The sequence below is a fragment of the Berghia stephanieae genome, chromosome 14 (genome assembly GCF_034508935.2).
Source record: "Berghia stephanieae isolate SIO BIC M18660-M18661 chromosome 14, UCSD_Bste_1.3, whole genome shotgun sequence".
Lineage (NCBI taxonomy): Eukaryota > Metazoa > Mollusca > Gastropoda > Nudibranchia > Aeolidiidae > Berghia > Berghia stephanieae.
In genome coordinates, this window is record NC_088373.1 from 25185412 (window position 1) to 25208034 (window position 22623).

The 22623-nt window shown below is 38.8% G+C and overlaps 1 protein-coding gene across 1 annotated transcript in view; it reads right to left on the bottom strand.

Annotated features, from left to right (window-relative positions):
* The window catches only part of LOC144959454 (uncharacterized), a 93554-nt gene that overhangs the window by 3724 nt on the left and 67207 nt on the right, over positions 1-22623 (bottom strand). Inside the window, exons 15-18 of the mRNA XM_078892048.1 lie at positions 19986-20171; positions 13698-13787; positions 11140-11493; positions 6351-6566 (exon numbers count right to left, since the gene is read on the bottom strand). Of these exons, the coding sequence (XP_078748174.1) occupies positions 6351-6566; positions 11140-11493; positions 13698-13787; positions 19986-20171 (846 nt within the window). The remainder of the gene's footprint in view (positions 1-6350; positions 6567-11139; positions 11494-13697; positions 13788-19985; positions 20172-22623) is intronic.

Genomic DNA, 22623 nt, shown 5'->3' on the forward strand with positions numbered 1-22623 from the left:
ATCAAGAGGATGGTTTATTATTTTTGATGCCTCTTTGATAGATTTTGAAATTTTTGATTTATCTTTAAGTCGGCATCCTCCAAACCATATGGTGCAGCCAAACGCAATTACACTTTTAATCAATGAGTCATAAACTCTTAACATAGTTTTCTTCCTTACTTGAAATGTTCTCAATTTCCTTAGGATGTATAATCTTTGGGCAACTTTCTTAGATATTATATTAATATGTTGAGAGAAATTGAGGGAACTATCAATGGTTATTCCTAAATATTTGAAATAGTCAACTATCTTAACATCATCTTTACCGATCGCCACACACCTTAAGTCGTTTTTATTTTTTACACCAAACACCTGTTCTTTCGTTTTTTCAACATTTAATTCAAGCTGATTTTGTTTACACCAATCGGTGAATATATTTATTTGTTTGAAATTATTCTTTTCGGTAACTTTATCTTTTAACAAGCCAAGAATAGCAGTATCATCTGCATATTTCACTATAAAACAATTTTCAAAGGTTGGTCTGCAGTCGTTGGTGTATAAGATGTACAGGATTGGGGAACTCACGCAGCCTTGGGGACATCCGTTCGACAACGTTCTTTTGTTGGAGATATGTTCACCCAATTTTACACATTGCGGTCTATGGGTCAGAAACTCTTTATACCATTTAATAAGGTAGTTTGGAATATCCATGTTGCACAACTTTTGAAGCAAAATATCTGTGTTCATGGCATTAAGAGCTGGCGAAAAGTCGACAAACAGGATTCTGGCGTAATTCGAGGGCGTTTGGTCAAGGTGTTTTGAGATCGAATTTGTGGCGGTTAATAGTGCGTCTTCTACACTGAGATGTTGCTGGTATGCAAATTGGTACGGATCTAGCAATTTCAGGTCATAACATTTTTGTAGGAGCTCAGATTTTAAATTTTTTTCTAAACATTTCATTACAAGCGATGTAAGCGCCACTGGACTGAAGTCGTTCAATATGGTCGGACAACGCTTTTTTGGAACTGGAACGACAATCGATGTTTTCCAAAGTACTGGCACTGATTGATCATCGATTGACCTTTGAAAAATTTTTGTATAAGGTATAGCCAGTTGTTGGTGACAGTTTTTCAAAATAGTTCCGGTAATGTTGTCTGGTCCTGGTGCTTTATGTTCTTTACATCTCCGGAAGAGGGAGCTTACAGTTTCTTCTTCAATATCTGGAGGTGGTTCATTGTTATTTGACAAACCGGTGTGAACAGATGGGAGCCTGTCAAAACGACAGTAAAAATCATTTAATTTGTTGACATCAGTTTTCGTTTTTCCTTGTGGGAATGTTCGTTTCTTTTGGTCTACTCCTCCCATTTGCTTTATCATCTCCCGTGCTTTCCTTGCGCAGCCCGATCTCAGTTGTCGCTCCATTTTGTTTTTGTATTCAACCTTTTCTTCTTTTATTGTATTTCTGATCTCCTTTCCCTTTTCAAATTCTAGTTTAATGTCACCACTCATATAGGCAATTTTCTTTTCATTGAGTAAATATTTAAGTCGCTTTGTAACCCATGGCATCCGTTTGAAGGAGTTTTTACTGATGATATATTTGAGCCTACTCTGACATGATGGGGGCGATCTATGAGAAAGTTGTTATACCAGTTGATGGAAACGGTTTAGAGCATGCAGTTTACTGAATAATATGTTGGTTTTAAAGGCATTAAAGGCAGACGAAAAATCAACATATAGGATTCGGCAGTAGTTGGCGGGTGAAACATCCAATTGATTTGATATTGAATGCATCACTGTGAGGATTGCATCTTCCACATGAAGATTTTGTCGGTAGGCAAACTGATATGGATCAAGTATTTGTTGGTCATCTATAAATTGCAGCAGCTCTCTTTTCAGATTTTTGTCCAGACATTTCATAATAATCGATGTTAAAGCAACAGGTCTATAATCGTTCAGCTGAGTTGGTGGATTCTGTTTGGGTACTGGAATTATAGTCGATGTTTTCCATATAATTGGGATTTTCTGTTCATTTATTGAACGTTGGAAAATAGGTCAGAAGCTAGTTGATTGTTACAATTTGAAATGAGTTCCCCACTAAGTCCATCTGGACCTGGTGCTTTTTTTTCTTTTTACACAATTTTGTTTGGTGGTTCTCACTGACGAGGGACTCCAGATTCAAAGATTTGACTTCTGCTGCATCCAAGAGCCAGACATCAACAATCAGATGAATGCCACCTTCTAAACAATTGATGAGATGGAAGTCGAAATCACGACGTGCCTGGTAAGTGATTGGCAGATGTTTTCCTGCCTTCTTATCTATCAACGCTTTTTCATCAGGAAAAGTGTCCAAGCCTTCCGCTAATGGTGTATTTGTGATTTCCGTATTGAGAGCCTTCATGACATTGATAGAACACGGAAGTTCCAGGACAATGAGGTAATTCTCAGACATTCCAAAGTAATGGTTGTATCCAACGCTCATCTTCTATCTGCTGGCGATAATCTTAAAGTCCACTTGGAGCACTTCATTGACTAATGTTGGCGGCCATATTATCCGATGATTGCTGTATCTTGTCCGACAACTGAAGCCTGTAGTCGTTGGCGCAATGTCGCGCTGTTTGCTACGCTATGCTGCGTGCAGCTCGCAAAGCCTGCATTCCTCTAATATGGGTCACGCTTATATCTGACAAGTACGCTGTGCTTGGCATCAATGGCTGGCTCCATCTCCTCAAACCAATCATTGTTCTTGCACTCCTTGTTTGCCGTACGTGAGAACTGCAGTGCTGTAAACGGCGTTTCTAAGAGAGTTCCAGCTACCCACTGCGTTTCGGTATGTTTTTCTATTAGCTGTGTTGAGAGTCTCCTCAAGTTGTTCGTTGAACTCTTCTTTTTCCGGGTAAGCTATCTTGATGATGGTCCTGGGCTGGCCCTTTCCTTTGATTGATGAAATTTCTTTGGTTTCAAACTGAGGGAATCACGCTTAGTGATGATCATGTCCAACTGATGCCGGTGTTATGACCTTGGATGTCTCCAGGACACATTATGGGATCCCTTGTTCTAAAAGTAGGTATTCGACACGCATAGTTTTCGTTAGCTGCAGAGTTCAAGAAGCCTCTGACCGATCTCATTCAGCTCTGCTATGCCGTGGCGCCCCATAGCGTTTGGCCTCTGTAGGCACCGACTCGCGCGTTGAAGTCGCCAAGAAGGTAGATGTGCTCCCCTTCTGGGATCTATTTTGCAACGGCATCTAATGACTCCTAGAATTGGTCCTTTACTTCAATCAAAGCTTGCAGTGTTGGAGCGTAGACGCAAACAAGGTTCACCGAACACCGTATGGGTGACAGGAGAAGCGTAAAAATCTCTGTGCCGCCTGTTGTCGGTGCGATCATGTGAAGCAATGTATGGCGTACTGCACATCGAAAACTGTACTCCCTCACTTCTTCAGTGCCCTTTTCTTGCCTGAAGAATGTATAGTGTTCCTCCTTCAGGGACCCCCTATCTGGGAGTCGCGTTTCCTACAGGGCTGCTATGTCGATGTTCAGTCTGTTCAGTTTGTGATCATTAACTACTGTTTTTCGAGCATCTTCAATGAACTGAAGATCATCTGTCAGTCCTGGGTGCATTGTTCTTACATTCCAGCTTTCTAATCAAAGAGCTGCGGACTTCATTTTCTTTTCCCTTTGCTTGCCTGGTACACAGTATAACGATCCACTAGTCCAGGTTGCAGGCACTAAGCTCCAGGCACCCCATGAAGAAGGCAGATTGTAGCGGGCCAACACCTTTCTGGCCGGGGGTTGTCCAACTTGAGGTGGCAGGTAGCTGAGCAGTAGGATTATGATGATCACCTCCATCGCTAAAGACAGCCCGTAGTATCCAACTCTACGCCAATCGAGCAAGGAATTATCACTCGTGGAGTGCTGTATTCCGTGTTGTTACTCTTCATCGGTGAAGGTAAGACTGGAGTGTCGTCTTCAGGGCGCGGCGGCAAGTAATATGAAGATCCTGGGCTGACCAGTAACCAGTACCACCCTCTCTTCCTCTCTGGTGTGGTCCAAAGGATTGCATAGCGATACGTTTGGCATCAGTAGAAAGTGAGGATCGTAATGACATATTTTGGAAGAGTTTCTGTGGCGAGCTTTTGGAATGAAGAAGCATCCAGAACCAACAAAAAAGACTCGCTGTCTGAGACCGTGGACACGATCGGGCACAGCACAACACCATCATCTTCCTTAGTGGCGTCAGGATATGGAATAGAGACTGGCTCTCCGGACTTGTAGTCCTTTAGACACTTCCATTCTTTGACCGCAGTAGTTGAGATGTCGAGTTTCAGAACAGTCTGAATTAATGGGTTCGTTGGTAAAGAGAGTTAATCCATAGAAGTATCAATATTTGAGACCGTTGTATGATTTGTAGTTGATGCCGGGCTTGTCAAATCAAAGATTGAGGCCAAAGAGCCTCTCTGCCGTGACTTCGACCACAAAACTTCTAAACTTAAAAACTATTGCTTGATTTCCGGATGAATGATTCACGTTGTCACTAACTTTGGCCCCATCTCTGCTTAGAGTCAAGACAAATCTGGCAAAATCTGCCACAAAGTTCTCACTGATGAGGGACTCCAGATACAGGATTTTACTTTTGCTCCGTCCATCAACAATCAGATGGATGTCCCCTTCTAAACAATTGATGAGATGGAAGTCGAAATCACGACGTGCCTGGTAAGTAATTGGCAGATGTTTTCCTGCCTTCTTATCTATCAAAACTTTTTCATCAGGAAAAGTGTCCAAGCCTTCCGCTAATGGTGTCTGTGATTTCCGTAGTGAGAGCCTTCATGCCATTGATAGAACACGGACGTTCCAGGACAATTCTCAGAAATTCTAAAGTAATGGTTGTATCCAACGTTCATCTTCCATCTGTTAGAGATGCTGGCAATAATCTTAAAGTCCACTTGGAGCGCTTCATTGACTAATGGTGGCGGCCTTCTTGGAGTTCATATTTGTTCCGTAATAAAGAACTATTAAGTTTTTTCAAAATGGGGATGAGCTGTGCCCATGTGCAGACCAAGGTGCTCAGTTAAATTAAGTTTGTCGGTACAGCGCATTGTTTTAGGATCCACTTCATTAATCAACGTTGTCTCTGCCCTGTCGACAAGTGACTTCACTGCTTTTAGCCTTCGAGCACTTCAACAAATTTTTGCTGCTAACAGAATTATTTGAAGCAACTTTGGCTCCTATTTCCCCGATCCGTGGAAAAGTATTTTCCGCTGATTTTTCAGCCATTTCTGCCCTTGCCACCAAGCCCATCTGACAACACTGGAGTTCACCTTGTTGTTTGATTAATAATAATCTTGGCCAAGGGGATAAAACAAACTGGACAAATGGCTTAACCACTCAGCTACTTGGATATATTATTATTAATATCATTATTATTATTATTATTATTATTATTATTATTATTATTATTATTATTATTATTATTATTATTATTATTATTATTATTATTATTATTATTATTATTATTATTATTATCATTATTGATGAATATCCTGTACTTCTGACAGTGCTCAATAAACTACAATTCAGAGCATTATAAAATGAATAAAATCAACTCACAATTCGTCCATACAGCCGTCTCGACGCCCGAGGCGTTCCTTCGGTTGTGCGATCTTACTTGATGAGAGTAAATCCGTAGTAATGGTATTCATTTAAAGTGTTGTTTGGCGCATGAAGGCGAGTAAGGGCGGGTTGTGGTGTGAATTAGAATTTGCGTCATATTTTTACTTTGTTTCTCTTCATTATTTTAAAGTTTAAGTGTCAAACCGCATGAAAGGTGGATTATTTAAATCAAGATTAGTATGTAATAAGACAACTCTAGTTTATCAATACATCTTGGACAACGGTTCATTCATAACAGAAGCACAGCTAAAAAACAGGAAAATTGTGATTACATCATTAGTAAAATAAAATCTGCTGAGTACAATGTGATCACGAATAGTCGGAAATATTGACAAGGTGATGGCTAAATGATAGTTTAACTAAGCCAACGATCTTCGAAACCATCGGATATCAACTAAAAGACAATAAATCAATAAATGAGTTTTTTTCTAAAGGGGAATATCCACTAAAGAGCGCTTTACACATTGGACCTGATCAACATCAACACGTAATTGTAGGACATGACGATGTTAGGCAATTTTACATGGGTTTTTTTCGACAAAGACAACAATGTTAACGGCCATGTACTCATTTTTCAACGTAGCATGGTGAGAAATGTGAGTAAAGAGCCTTTTCCAAGGACTCAACTATGCGAGGCTCGAACCCAGGACCTTCCTATCCAAAAGCATACAACCGCACAATAACTTAATGAATCCCACTTACCTCCAGGTTTCCTTGTGTAATCCAAGTAAGCAGTCCCGATGGCTGCGTGGATGAGTTCATCACTTGTCCCGTCTCTCCATTGAGCCTCTTCCGTCTCAGGAAATCCCTTATCCTTCACTTTGCATTCACAACCACTAGTAATACTCGACACCCATGTGGCCATTATCGGATCATTTGGGTAGTAAGAACAGGATGAGATTTCTGTCATCGGCGGTGCTATGGAGGAGATATGATAACAAAAAAATGTATGTTTGAAACTGTGCTCGACAAAAGAAAAAACGTTATCATCTCAGAAAAAAAATAAAAAATAAAAATAAAGAACAAACACCTGCCTGGTGTGGGGATCAAATCTAAGACTTGTAATCTAGACAAACGGCGGAAAGCAATTTGGGCTGGCCTTATTGAATGGTACGATCTCCAAGTCATTTATTGTTTGTTTGTTTATTTTGTTTATAGGGGTTTTACGATGCTTACAACACACTGAGGTCATATCAGAGCCAATAAAAAAGGAAGAAAATGGGATAGCAAAAAGTTCTAGAATTACAATAAAAGTACCACCAACCGGAAAAAGGAATAAAGAGAGGAATTAGTTAGGAGATGTAGATTCCAAGAGCACACATTCAGTGTTCTTAGTTTGAGATCACCAAAACGTCTCATCCAGACACAAGCACAGGTTTCCACTAAGAGGAACACACTCAAATGTTTACAAGTCATATATCTGTACAACAAGACAAAACTTTTCATCTCCACAAACTCTAACTATACATTCGACTGTTTCCCTCCCAGCCAGGGTATCCTGCAAGGACCTGGATAAAACCAAGTGATCTCATTCCAAGACAAAGACAACAAACATGTTAGATAACAGATATAGGAGGATAGAAGACATAGTAAGAGCCTCCCTGTCCACTATTGCAGGTCAGGAACCCTACACAGCCAAGTCATTTAATTTAGATTCAAACCATACGACTTGACCTGTCGAGTAATTTTCTGTCGTCTGCCTGGATATTACTCACTAAAACATCATCGAGCCATTGGGCCTTTCTCTCCGTCTTTTGCCACCAATCATTGTACGCAGATTCCCTGACTACGGACAGAGATGCATATACGATATTGAAGTCGGTTTCGACGAATTCAATCCCTCGAAAGGTCGGGACATACAGTCCTCGATACTAAGTGAGAAGTTGCCAGGCTTCTCCACCAGTAAGAGGAGACACTGGATGTAACGAATCGGCTTCTGTTGAGAACCTGCCTTACGGCAAAATCGCTTCATTAGTGGGGACTTTCCACTTGTCCAACAAGTACCCGATGTGGGAACAAACCCGAAACCGCAGAGCATCTAGTTGAACATAGAGTTGTGGCAAAGCTTCCGGGCGGGTTTGCGGCGGTGCACGAGTGCGGTAAAGATTTTGCGGTTTGGGTCGATCGTCATAACATTGTAGTGTGAGCACCATTAGAAGTTGCTGTCATCAAGCCTTCCAGGGAGTACTATTCTTGGTAAAGTCGTTGTCTCCATTTTGACAACATGTCCTAGCCATCGCATTCTGTGACACTTTATAGAGCGATGTTCATTGTATCTATCGCTTTTCTTAGAGGTTCATTTCCAGTTATGTTAGGCCAAAATAATTTTAAAATTTTTCGGAGATTTTTGTTTTGAAACGATTCTAATTTATATGCTATTCTAGTTGTTACTTTCAAACCTTGCCAGACAAAAGAACTGAAAGGCCTCTTGAACAGTTTTAGTTTGGTTTTGGTCACCTGTCTGGATTTTAAGTGATATACTAATGTTTTAACTGGTTCTTTAAAGGTTATTGTCTAAAGAAGGAATCTGTATCCGAAACATCCCTGTGTGGTTTGCTTTTTATACTTTTTCGAAGCCGTTATGTTCGTTATTCGAAATTCCGGCCATTTTGGCTTTAAGCTGAATTTTTTTCATCAAGCTCATTCCGACATTATAGATACGAGTAAAAAAAACAAAATCAAATTGAAATAAAGATTTATATTGCGCATTTCCAAGGTTTAACCATGTACATTGCGCTTCATATAGATTCATTTATTCTCCTCAGCAGGCCATATGGAACCATATTTCCATTTCATAATACAGTACCAGGCGCCTGTTAGACGTCCTTTATTACTATCACTTACAATATCGATCACTGCCTATATCCATGTACTTATTCACACCTGAGTCGAGTAAGGAAATCTGTGTAAAGTGCCTTACGAAAGACAGAATTTTTCACGATAACTTTCACCCATCTGGCTACTCATCACGCTAACATTAACTGACTTCTGTGAGTCATCGAGCCATACAAAATAACTGTACTGTCGTTGCAGGTCAGAAAGATTTCTATTTCCATCTGTATGTCAATGACTTTGCCATGCTGAATGCGCTAAACAATACCAAATTGAGTTCGCTAACAGGCAACCACATTTTAGGTCTATACAGTATGTTATTCGCCCAATACCCCCGCTCTCTCTCTCTCTCTCTCTCTCTCTCTCTCTCTCTCTCTCTCTCTCTCTCTGTGTGTGTGTGTGTGTGTGTGTGTGTATCCAAACACCCTTGCAAATGTGTCACTGCTTTTAACCATTTACCTAGAAACATAGACATGAAATGGATCCAAGGCACCTCCTCAATGTCTACAACCCAACGACAAGTAGACTCAAGTTGAGAAAAAGGTTCATGACGGAACAAAGCATTAACCCAGACCATATATACAGACTTTCCACATGGAACACATCCTTAGAGAATGCCAGGATGATATAATCCGTTAAAAATATGTCTATGGGCTAACCCATACCGGAGACTGACTCTGGCGACCCGGCACTGCCGTCCGCTGCCGTCTTTCGGATAAAGACGTCGGGCACGGACAAAATACTAAGGGTGCTTGGTATGGGTAGGTCTAGCGGTTCTTGTCTTTATTCTTACTTTTTTGTCCGTGCCTGACGTCTTTATCCGGAAGACGGCAGAGGACGGCAGTGCCAGGTCGTCGGAGTCAGTCTCCAGTGTGAGTTAGCCCTAAGGGAATTCTTCCTATCCCGCCAGGTAAATTACAGTTTCGAGAATGTAAATCCGCTCTGATGTATGTCCTCTAATTCGCGGAACTCCTCGATTTTGGAGTCAGATTAGAAATTTTCTTCTTTTAAAATATGTATACATTTCTCCCATCCAAGGGCACTGGGAATGAAAGACTTGATGTGTGTTGGAACAAATAGATCCAATTTCACAATCTATAACTTGAGTATGAATGGTAGTTTATCATCTCAATTGATCTAAAAGAGAGGGTTAGTGCAGTTCAGTACTTTTAGCGCTAAAGATAATTGTTCAAAATTATCCTCCTTTTTCACCGTTTGTCTCCACCAGCACTGATAAAGCTTAGAATGAAGATGTATGTATGTATGTATGTATGTATGTATGTATGTATGTATGTATGTATGTATGTATGTATGTATGTATGTATGTATGTATGTATGTATGTATGTATGTATGTATGTATGTATGTATGTATGTATGTATATATGTATATATGTATGTATGTATGTATGTATGTACGTACGTATGTATGTATGTATGTATGTATGTATGTATGTATGTATGTATGTATGTATGTATGTATGTATGTATGTATATATATATACATACATATATACACACATATGTACATATATATAAATAAATACATACTCGAGGCTGGGTCAAACATTAATGGGACACATATCTCCTACTGAGTTCCTTTGTTTTCCTTTGTTGACGTCATATCTCGCTTAATTGAAGTTTCAAATGCACTCCCGAATCCAAGGCCTGTGCTCGTTGGGTACAAAGGCCGTTGACTCCAGATCACATGCGTGATAGAGTGAATAGCTTACCAAGTGGGAGAGGTGGCAGCTTTCTCAGTAGAATTGGTTTCAAATAAAGCGCTTGTAAAGCGCTTTGAGCACGTTAAGTGGATATTGTGCTATATAAAAGCTCAATTTTATTATTTTTTTATTTTTAATAGACTGATGTCACGTTCGCTCAGCAACGAGCAGCTTAGTTCTAAACAAAGAAAATCTGTACTCTTTTCTGCATGCTGGCTTTTTCACCAGTCATGTGATCAGAATGTATAAAAGTCAAAACATGATCAGATTTATGTTTTTTCTCCTCTGTATATACATTTATGCTCGTCGAAGAAGTAATTCATAAGGACGGCAGCCATTGTTCCGATATTTTAGAACCAGTTGCTAAGTTACTATGCGTCATTACGAGGGAAGCGACGTCTCGACTATTGCCACTGGAAATGAAACCTGGGTTCATCATTATGAATCTGAGTCGAAGAAACAATCAATGAATAGCGACATCCCTCTTCCCCAAAGACCAAAAACAAAAAAATAATAAAAGAGGCGTTGAAAAGTTGCATTCTACTCGGTTAATGCCAAGTTTCATTTTGAGGTACGATGCATGGCATTGATTCAATTCCTCTTAAAGAAATAAGCAGAGTCCCACTAATCTTTGTCCATCCCCGTATGTATAATCACACACACACACATACACACATACACACACATGTATATATATATATATATATATATATATATACATGTGTGTGTGTGTGTGCGTGTGTGTGTAATGTAAGGTAATTGCAAATTTATATATCCCCATTGTCCATATAGAATGCTCAATAATAAGTAAACAAACAAAAGTATATAACACACACACACACACACACACACACACATATATATATATATATATATATATATATATATATATATATATATATATATATATATATATACACATATATTCGTAACCTACCCTGTACATCAATGGTGGTGATTTCACTGCTTGCATTGAACAGCTCGGGGAAGATGCCGTTGTAACCGTTGCATCGAGCCGTATAGGCCCCGGGGTTCGACGGAGTCCATGCTGGACACGAAAAGGCCAAGTCCGATTTTGTAGACCTCTTACGCCTTCTAGAAGTAGGACCGTTGCATGTTACGGTATCTATTACCTGTCCCGTTGCTTTGGAGATCATAACACGTTCTACTTTCGTTTTCAATGGTGGGGAACCCGGGCCGTCAGGAAGGGAGCAGAAAATATTGAAAGGGGAGGATGTGAACTTAAATATTATGGATTGATCCAACTTGACTTGTATGGAACTTGGCCCGTCTAGGAAATGGAGAAAGGAGGTAAGGGTCGTGTGTGTGTGTGTGTGTGTGTGTGTGTGAGAGAGAGAGAGAGAGAGAGGGGGGGGGTGGAGGGGGTTTGGGTGGGGGGGGGGGGGGGGGGGAGAAGGAATAATAAATTATTTATTATCAAAAATGGATGGTTGAATGTCTGAAAAGATAAGAATGAGTGGATGTATTGGTGTTTTTTTTGTTTTTGTTTTTCGGTGTGTGTGTGAGTGCGTGTGTGTGTGTGTGTGTGTGTTTGTATGGCAGGGAAGTAACAAGTGTGTTGTGTGTGTGTATATAAACGAGAGAGAGAGAAAGGGAGGGAGAGAGAGAGAGAGAGAGAGAGAGAGAGAGAGAAAGAGCGAGTGAGAGAGAGAGCGAGAGGGAGGGAGAGAGGATAAGATAGAGAATACACCTTTGAACTTCGGATATTAAATATGTCATTTTCAATATTTGTTATGAGGATAAGATATTTATCATCATTATTGCATCAGCATGAGCATCATCATCATCATCATCATCATCATCATCATCATCATCATCATTGTCACCGTCGTCGTCGTTGTCGTCATCATCATCACCATCATTATTATCGTCATCATCCTCATCATCATAATCATCATCATCGTTATCACCATCAGTATTCTAAGTTTGTGTTCGAAACTGAGTTGAGATAGATGATCGAAATCACAAATTTAGTCTCCGATCACCTTGTCCTTGAAATTGCCAAAATGGAAAACGTTGGAGAGGTAATGGTATCAGATAGACATCTAAAAAGTATGTATACAACATTCACAGATAAAGCAAAAAGAAAAACACAAGAAATAAAACCCATCCCAAAATATCAGTCTTCCTAAACTGGGGGTCGAACCCCAGACGTTCTGATTATCGATCAGATGTGCTCCAATTACACATAAGGTTTGTGGTTGGAGGGGGCTCCGAGGACAATTGATTTTTTGGGGACGGTTTGTTTCTTGTATTTCTCTTTCTTGCTTTGTCAGGCTTTGTTTGGCAATGATTCATTCAGATATGTTCAGATCTTTATCAAAACACCTTGATTGAATGTGTAATCATGCTTAGCTTTGTTTAACTACAACAGACCTTCCTGCACACTCGAATTTTTCTTTCAATCGTAATTTTTAGGAGATAAAAATTGTAGTCGCTATAGTTAACTTTAAAAAATTTACCCTGACAAGGATTAAATTACATTTTAAAATCCTTAGAATTATGTAGTCTGGCATCCAGTTTCATTTATATTGTTTTAATGACTTAGAGAAAATCATAAAGTTTGGAGATTGGAGCCAATATTACGTCATTCTGCGAAATGTTCTTAATACGAGGGAGATCTGCACTAAACTAACTAAAAAACAAACGTATACCACAAAAAACAAACTCGTCCTTGGATCGATTAGTATGACTCTCATTTTAGCAAAAACTCCCAAACCTGCGAATTTGAATTGAATCCTAAAGTATCATATATGTTTGTTGTTTGTTTTACGGCGCTTGCAACATATTTTCGGCCATATCAGCGCCAGTAAAAATGGAATAAAATGGAATAATATAAAGTTCTAGAATTACAATTAAACCACCCAAGAAAAATCTAAATTAATTCGAATAGGGAACATATGTAGATTCCAAGGGCTCACTATCAATGTCCTTAATTTGAGAAACATAAGCACTAAAATGTTGACAAATAATATATGTAAAACAAAAATAATAGTCCATAACAAAGAGACGATTTACAAGACAAAAAATATCCCAAAACTAACTATACATTTGACTGTTTCCCTGCTAGCCAGGGTTATCCAGCCAGAGCCATGACAAAGCGAAGACAAAAAAAAATAGAAAGCAGGTTGGAAAACAGGGCTAGGGGGATCTTTTTGTTTCAGAGTGATCGCATCATATTTTCTAGCCTAAATAAATGCTTGTCGTGAATAAAGATCATCCATCCTCTCTCTTTTACGTCCCGTAACCTTAAGTATCTGCCTACACATCTTGCTACTAAGGTAGTTATGCCTTTCTTGTGATTCAATAAATAACCTATTCATCGTTAGTCCTACAGGCGATTTGTTATACACTTCCAATTAGATCTGAACCTGAAGAGTGGAAGCTGTGAGATGACGACTTCTGCTTTATATTCGAATGACGCCAAACTCAAGGGGGTTTTTGGGTGATAAATCGACATTGCCATTTACTTACAGGTGAAGTTTGCTGTATAATGAATCGTATCTCCAGTGCCATTGGCTTGCAGTGGCACACATGAAAATTTGTTAGAGCCTGGTAAAGCATCTGAAAGAAAGTAAAGAAAAGATGCCGATAATGATGATAAGAAGAGGAAGAGGATTAAGGAGGAGGAGGATGAGGAGGAGGAGGAGGAGGAGGAGGAGGGATACGATTGATGATGACGATGATGATGATGACGACGACGACGATAATGATGATGATGATGATGATGATGATGATGATGATGATGATGATGATGATGATGATGATGATGATGATGATGATCATGATGATGATGATCATGATAATGGTGGTGTTGGTGGTGGAACTGTGTATAATTAGGATGATAACAACATGCGACAAATTATCTTCGCAAAGACAAAGAAAAAAAAAACAAAAAAAAACAACCCAAGTATCGGCTGCAGAACAGTGCCCCACATTTTAGTAAAAGGAGCTAACATTTGCTCAAGGATCAAACGAGATACCAACATGAGTGCTCGGGCTATGTCTTCTCCAGGGAGAAACGCTATGCCTAGACCTCTTGGTCATTTTCCCCCCTTTCTTGGTTTTGTATTTATGGGTTTCAACGCAAGTAAAAAGGAAGAAAATTCTATGGTCAAAGATTTAGATTTACAATCGACAGCTTACGAGAAAAAGTAAGGCAAAAAGGAACTGGTTCATAAAGGCATCCGATGGAGATTCCAGGAGCATACTATCATTGTTATCGGCATGAAATCGCCTAAATGTCTCATCCAGACAAACCATAGGATCCTACCATAAGGAATACACTCAAATGTTTACAAAGCAAAATACAATGAAAACATTATAAAAAATATGGCAGAGCATATAGAGAGATGTTTTACAAGGAAAAATATATCATTTCTCCGAACTATAAATTATACATTTGATTGTTTCACTCCCAGCCAAGGACTCTGGCCAGGTCCAGCACAGAAGGACTCTCATTCAAACATAAAGACAGAAAGGACTATTGGAAAACAGATAAAGGGGGAAGAGATGAAAGACAGTGAGTCACTCCCTAATCACTATTAGAGAACAAACAAACAAAAAAAACCCATCCAGTATCTCTCCCCTTTTCTTCGCTCACATCTGGAACCAAGCCCGAGAATCCACTAGGTGTGAAGTTGTTTTATAGGGAATGAGACTAGTGGAAGAGTAGCGTCCCTTAATTGGACGACACCGGTGGAGAAGTTATTTGTAAAAAAAAAACAACTACAAACCAACTACAAGCTAAGGGCTCCAAATACAACATTTATTATTCATATTTCTGTACAAAAATGCATAAGGTTGATTATGATATGCATTTTTGTACAGAATTATGAATAATAAATTTTGTATTTGGAGCGCTTGGCTTGTAGTTGGTTTGTTTACAAATAACTTCTCCCCGGGTGACGTCCAATCAAGGGACGCTACTCTTCCGCTAATCTCATTCCCTATTCGAGACCCTACACCTATGCTTTGTTAACCCCTTGAAGAGATTAGCCCTGTAAAATCGAGGTGTTTGTGTGTTGATCTCATGACCACAAAAAGATCTGGTGGAAAGTAATTTGCTATAGACAGCGTCCTATACGACGCTATCGAGCAGTTGGTATTGTCCGTTTCACGCTTTAGAAACCGGTATAAACTATATTATGGGCCTATTGGCTTCGAATGATTATTATCATTGTGAGGACGCATATATGAGTTGACCAGATGCCAAAGGTCGTGTTTGTAGGATTTATCACAAAATTACCCCAATACTAAGTTATTTGGAAGAAGTAAAGAAAATATTGAAAATAAATTATGAAAATAATCCGACCCCTAATATTGGAAAACACCATATTTTCTTAGCAAAAAGCTTTAAAAAATAACTGTTGAATAATAAAATAAAACAAAATTCACTTTATTCATCCCATATGGGAAATTTGTTTCTGTAGTCTATTCCAAGGGAAGATTGGAATAGCCCGGGCGTCAGTGCAGCGCTGTAAATTGACCTAGGGCGAGGTGACTTTATGAAAAGGTTTAAGTCTCTAATGTTACATTTTCCTGCAGCGAACTCTGCTTCTTTCGCAAATACTTCAATATTGTCTCTTTTATCTTTCCTGATGTTTCTTTTTACTTCTTTGTTCTATTGGGTATATTTCCCGCTGGACTTTTGATTTCGCTGCTCATATTTTGACTTTATTCAAGCTAACTTTGATACCTTTTCTTTTATCTATTTTCTTGATTGTGTCTGACGATACCCAATCTTTGTGTTCATTTCTCTGAATTCCCAGTATAGTAGGGGGAATTAGGCTAAAACCGTGCAAATTCGGGTTGAAAGCATGAAAATTTGCATACAGGTTGCTAAGACCCATAGAAAAAACATCTGATATAGAACCACTCTGGCAATCAATTATAACGTATCGGTTTAAGGCCTTAGATTCTACCTATTACAGCTATATTAAACAAGGGAAATAACTGCGTAAAAATATATATTTTCTTCATATTCATTGTATTAGGGAAAATTAGGCTAAAACCGTGCACATTGGGGTTGACATTCTGAAAATTGGCATATAGGTAGCTATGACCCGTATATATAACACCTGATATAGAACCACTCTGGAAATTTATCATAACAGTGCGTTTTTAGCACTTTTATTTTTTCCTATATAGCATTACTTATCCGAGGAAATAACCACGACAATACAATGTGCGTTCTAAAACTTTAAATACACCGGTAACCATTTACGGTAGCTAACTGATGGTTATTTAGTGTTGTAACTAGTAGATAAAAGCGGGAGAGCGGGGAGAGGGAGTGAGTAGGAGAGACGGAGAGAGAGAGAGAGAGAGAGAGAGAGAGAGAGAGAGAGAGAATTTTACTCATTACTGTACTGACCTAACAACCCCCCCCCCCACACACACACACACACACACCCGCATCAACACAAGTCCATGCAAGGCAAACCGGACCTTAAACACTTGCATCGGGTGTCGATACATTCTCTCTTACATGAACATTTGATGAGTTTTTGTGACACTTTTGACAATTCTGGAAATAAGCTCCACAGTGGTTCATGTCGATCGTCACATTTGTTGCAGGGTTCTCTTCTATAAAAGATATATTGTAAGCAAAAGCTCGACATCATGATTATCATCAGCAGTGACATCTTTTCAAGCTTGTTTTTTTAAGTATCGTGCATGACAACCTTTACGGTATAGGGCGGTAGTGTGCCTCCTGAGCGACTAAATCTCCTCCGGCAATAAATGACAACATATCAGAATCTTTTATAGATAACGCTATTTCACGAATATTTTCTTCCATATCTGTTATCATTACAGAATGGAGTACTCCCGATTCCATGTTTTTCCAAAAAAGCACGTTTGTTTATTATAGCCAATCTCTAATTTTGAAGGTTGTCTCATTATTCTCGTGGGTTGCGAAATATATTCATTCGGTGACTCCTCCAAGTCAAATGACGAAGTTTGGAATTCTTGTAGGGCAATTCTTTTAGATTTCTCTAATTCTAATCGCCTAATTTTGTTGGCATTAAATTTTACACGACAATACTTATGCCAATTAGCATCATTTTTTTAAAGCTTTCAATAATCTCATTTCTTTCTGATGAATTAAAAAAATAGATACATCCAACTAGTTTTCATCTAAACCAAAGAATTGAATTGTGTTAAATCTTCAAAAAGAGTTTCATCGCCTTTCCTTTGTCATACCTCCTCGACTTAGAGGGACATTATAAACGGTCTGTGTTATCTTGTTGGCATATCAAACACTTGTCCCAGTCTCTGGGAGCAGTTCATTTTGCTATTGTATGTGTATCTGAAATCGTGCAAACGCATTCCTTTATTCGGCATATGCAATATTCTTTCACAACTCTCTCTCTCTCTCTCTCTCTCTCTCTCTCTCTCTCTCTCTCTCTCTATTTCGTTCTTTCTGTTAAAGACCCATCATCAGCAGGCAAAATGTGTGCAGTGCCTTGCATAAGGACACAACAGTACAAATAGAGTCTTCTCCCATTGTCCCTTTGCGTTAAATAACGTAAAGTAAATAACTTGCCACAATACAGCATCATAGTGGTTGATGATGATGATAATGATAATTATAGCAATGTAAGTGGTATGCTGACTCTTTACTGTCAACACGTTTGACCGAAATAGGTTTTAACTCACGTAAAATGATTTTAGCAGTATTTTTGGAAAGAAAAGAAAACAGGAGGAGGGGAGAATGAGCACTGTCCTTTGTCAACACCGGTTATCGGCATTTATTGAGCTGTGTTCTGCTAGTCTGTTTTGTCTACCCCTCTGCTCGTCTTCCCGTCTGCCCGTCCGTTTTAGAGCAATTGATTATACTTATTAAATCAGATGCAGAAAAAATCTCATATTATAGAATATTTCTCGCTAGACGTCCTTTAAAACAAGTGAAATTGAATAATATTTACGATTAAATAATTTGTATGGTTCGTGAATCGAAAGTAAAGGGAAAGGAAAACATCCGCTTCGACGCTAAAAATAGTCACCAATGGGAATCCAAAGGACGACGTAACACAACCTTTGGTCGTCTTGCCTCGAATGTTTACACAATAAAAATGAAAGAAATTATTGTCGTCCATTTCAAAATTTTCTAATCTTAAAAACCTTGTATCTCAACTAATACTGATCTCTCGGAGTGGTTCTATATCATAAATTATAGGGTTTTTCATATTCTACAACATATGTAATTTTCATGCTTTCAACCTTGTTTGCACAATTCAAGGGTTTTTTGGACCTAATTCCCCCTACTAGTACTTCATCACTTGTCTCCTTCAGTATTTCTTTACATTGATGCCATTTCACATACGCTTAAACTCATTATTAACATGTTCATCTTGAAGCACGTTGTACCTGTTAGGAAGATTAAGCTTAAAAGCTGATTTTATCTCTTTGTCCTTGAATTGCACATTGTATATTTTTATCTATCATTCTTGGTGATGTGGTATCTTTTAGGTCTAGCTTTATGTAGCCAACGACAAGATGGTGATCTGAGAAAACATATGCGCTCCCTTATTTCTGAATTTTTGTTGATACAAATATGATCAATCTGATTATTTGTTTCAAGGTCTGGTGATCTACATGTGATTTTATGAATAATATCCTTGTGGGGACAGATATTACCTCATAAACAAATTGATTGAGAGGAAATAAGCCCAACAATCTTTCCCCCTTGTCAGTTATCCAAATACTGCTTTGAACCCGTGGTATACAATATCTATTCAACGATTGCAGAATATTTTCGATTAATTCATTGGTTAAAATAAACTTGGAAAAGACGACTGATTGGTCATCTGCATAACCTTTCAGTGCGTATGAATACAATTCTAACAATTTTCCATTTTGGGATGGGGTGCCCAATTGGAGTTAAAGAAGATGGAGAAAAGCACAAACGGAATCGAAATACTACTACCATGCAACCAACGCCATTAAAATTTCTCAACCAATCTCTCATTTTAGCCAAATTATCTTCTGCTGGCGGCTATAGATTAACATCAACCTTTTCGTTTAGTTTTCATTATTTAATCCATAGAAACTGAGCAAAACAAAAATTTCCCTTAGTATTTCCAAATACCTTAGTATCTGAGTATATTTCTGCTATTATATTAATGGGAGAAAAAACATTAGAGCGTCCTTTACAACCCTCTTTATTTTGTGTTACATGATCAGTGTTGCTGCTGGCTTTGTATTCCGTTCAAAGTGCTTTTGATCACATCCGCTAGATGCAGCGCTAAATAAAATCTCACTTTTCCTCACAAGAGTTTTACTCTTATTTTTTCTTAACAGGAATTTTACGTCGCCTGCGACAATTTTAGTTATTCCAAATAATCAAAGAAAGACAAAAGGAACGGATGCAAATAAGGAACAGAAGGTGCAATCTTATAAGTGCACTCATTTGGAATTACCTACACGTCCCATTCAGGCATAAGCGACTGATTCTGTCATGAAGAATAAACTAAACTGTTGAAAAATATATATTCAAAACTAATAATGAAAATATTAGACATAACAGAGAGATGATTTATAAAGAAAAAAATGTCAGCTCTCTAAAACGGAATCAATGATTCAACTGCCTCCCTCTTTGCTAAAGATCCTTGCCAAGACCAGAAATAATCGAGTAATTCCAATCCAGAACAAAGACGAGAGCAACGCGGAACAGGAAAACAGATAAAGAGGGATATGCATAGCAATGGTGACATCTCTGCCCACCTGTTGAGGTCAAACAACTCCGCCCAGTGTACTTACTTTCTCTAGTCATGACCAAGGTGGTGCTTAAACCTTCATTGATGATCTTTATGTCAGTTCCCTTGTAATGCCAAGCGCTTGCTGTGCTGGGATAGCCGACAACCTTTTGAAAACAAGTACAATTGGCGGTTGGTTCTGTGATGTAGCCCTCTGGACAGTCTGAGCCAAGTTCAAGTATCGGTGTAACTGGAATATAAAATAAAATATAAAAAATAAATAATTAAACAATTAATTGCCTTACTCTGGAAATGCATGTATCAAAACATTATCCAAAAAGAGTCGTCCTTCAAAAATGGAATCGATTTAAATGATACTCGTGATGTACCGGGTTTCAGAGTTATTGCCAACACAGCAGGTACTTTAGAATACGGAACCCTTGTGATGACAATAACACATATGATATGCACAAGTTCAGAAGCACGAACATTTCTATAAGATCGATACAACCTCTTCAGTAGTAGCTGGCTTGAACGAATCCATAGTTGTAACTACTTCTATAAGTATTGAGTAATTCATAGAAGCTCCATAGAGGAAGTAGATTTTTTTCAATAATTGAAATAGATTGTGTGGCATTAATTCATTTATTGAATATAACGTTGGATTTCGTCTTGAGTGGTAGTGTACCACTCCTCTGTCACTGCCTGCGTAAGTATTTCAATGTTCTGCCCGTTTCTTTCCCCGAACATGTGACCAATGACGTTCCATATGTTGCTTAATAGGAAAAATTTCGGGCGATCTCGAAGGCCATGGTAGTACTTTAAAGAACTGCTCATTCCAAAAAGTCCCGACAAATGACTGCCCTTTCAAAACAAAGACGTCGGTGCAGCTGGGTCGTAATATAACTGACAATATGACTTTCTACATTTGACCACGTCCTCTTTGAAATGTCTCCTGACAGTTCATTGGATGATATTTGACCCACTGGTCTTGTTCATCTGAAAGGGTCAAAATGATCACGTTCACGAAGTGTTTTCTTTATTTTCATATGCTGATCTTTTCCTGCCACGCCCAGATCACCCGCTGACACTCAGGGTTGTATTAAGTAGTAGTAGTAGTAGTAGTAGTAGTAGTAGTAGTAGTAGTAGTAGTAGTAGTAGTAGTAGTTGTAGTAGTAGTAGTAGTAGTAGTAGTAGTAGTAGAAGTAGTAATAGAAGTAGGAGAAGTAGTAGTAGTAGTGGTAGTAGTAGTAGTAGTAGTAGTAGTAGTAGTAGTAGTAGTAGTAGTAGTAGTAGTAGTAGTAGTAGTAATAGAAGTAGTAGTAGTAGTAGTAGTAGTAGTAGTAGTAGTAGTAGTAGTAGTAGTAGTAGTAGTAGTAGTAGTAGTAGAAGTAGGAGAAGTAGTAGTAGTAGTGATAGTAGTAGTAGTAGTAGTAGTAGTAGTAGTATTAGTAGTAGTAGTAGTAGTAGTATTTTTAATTCAGAAAAGTGAGTGGAGCAGGCACTTATGTTGGTAACAACAAGATATGAAGTGAGTAGAAAAGTGCCAGAAGACAATAGAGAATAAAATTATTCGCGGCGGTGGTGGGGTTCGAACCTGCGACCTTATTGGTACGACAACTCCGCCTGGCAGGTGAGAGCGTGGCTCTACCGTGTGAGCTATCCACGAACACAAAAATATTCGTTTCAAACCCAAGTCATTTCTAGATCCCTCTCTCACCCACTTCTTGAGATCGCCGATTCGTTCGCACACCACCATCGCGTAGTAATTTTTGACCAGCAGTTAAGCTTAATAGCCAATATTCTCAACACAAACATATAACATAGAACGATTGAGACATTGAGTATGCTCCGGTGTATGGGGTGAATTTTTAATTCAGAAAAGTGAGTGGAGCAGGCACTTATGTTGGTAACAACAAGATATGAAGTGAGTAGAAAAGTGCCAGAAGACAATAGAGAATAAAAATTATTCGCGGCGGTGGTGGGTTCGAACCTGCGACCTTATTGGTACGACAACTCCGCCTGGCAGGTGAGAGCGTGGCTCTACCGTGTGAGCTATCCACGAACACAAAAATATTCGTTTCAAACCCAAGTCATTTCTAGATCCCTCTCTCACCCACTTCTTGAGATCGCCGATTCGTTCGCACACCACCATCGCGTAGTAATTTTTGACCAGCAGTTAAGCTTAATAGCCAATATTCTCAACACAAACATATAACATAGAACGATTGAGACATTGAGTATGCTCCGTGTATGGGTGAATTTTTAATTCAGAAAAGTGAGTGGAGCAGGCACTTATGTTGGTAACAACAAGATATGAAGTGAGTAGAAAAGTGCCAGAAGACAATAGAGAATAAAAATTATTCGCGGATAGCTCACACGGTAGAGCCACGCTCTCACCTGCCAGGCGGAGTTGTCGTACCAATAAGGTCGCAGGTTCGAACCCCACCACCGCCGCGAATAATTTTTATTCTCTATTGTCTTCTGGCACTTTTCTACTCACTTCATATCTTGTTGTTACCAACATAAGTGCCTGCTCCACTCACTTTTCTGAATTAAAAATTCACCCCATACACCGAGCATACTCAATGTCTCAATCGTTCTATGTTATATGTTTGTGTTGAGAATATTGGCTATTAAGCTTAACTGCTGGTCAAAAATTACTACGCGATGGTGGTGTGCGAACGAATCGGCGATCTCAA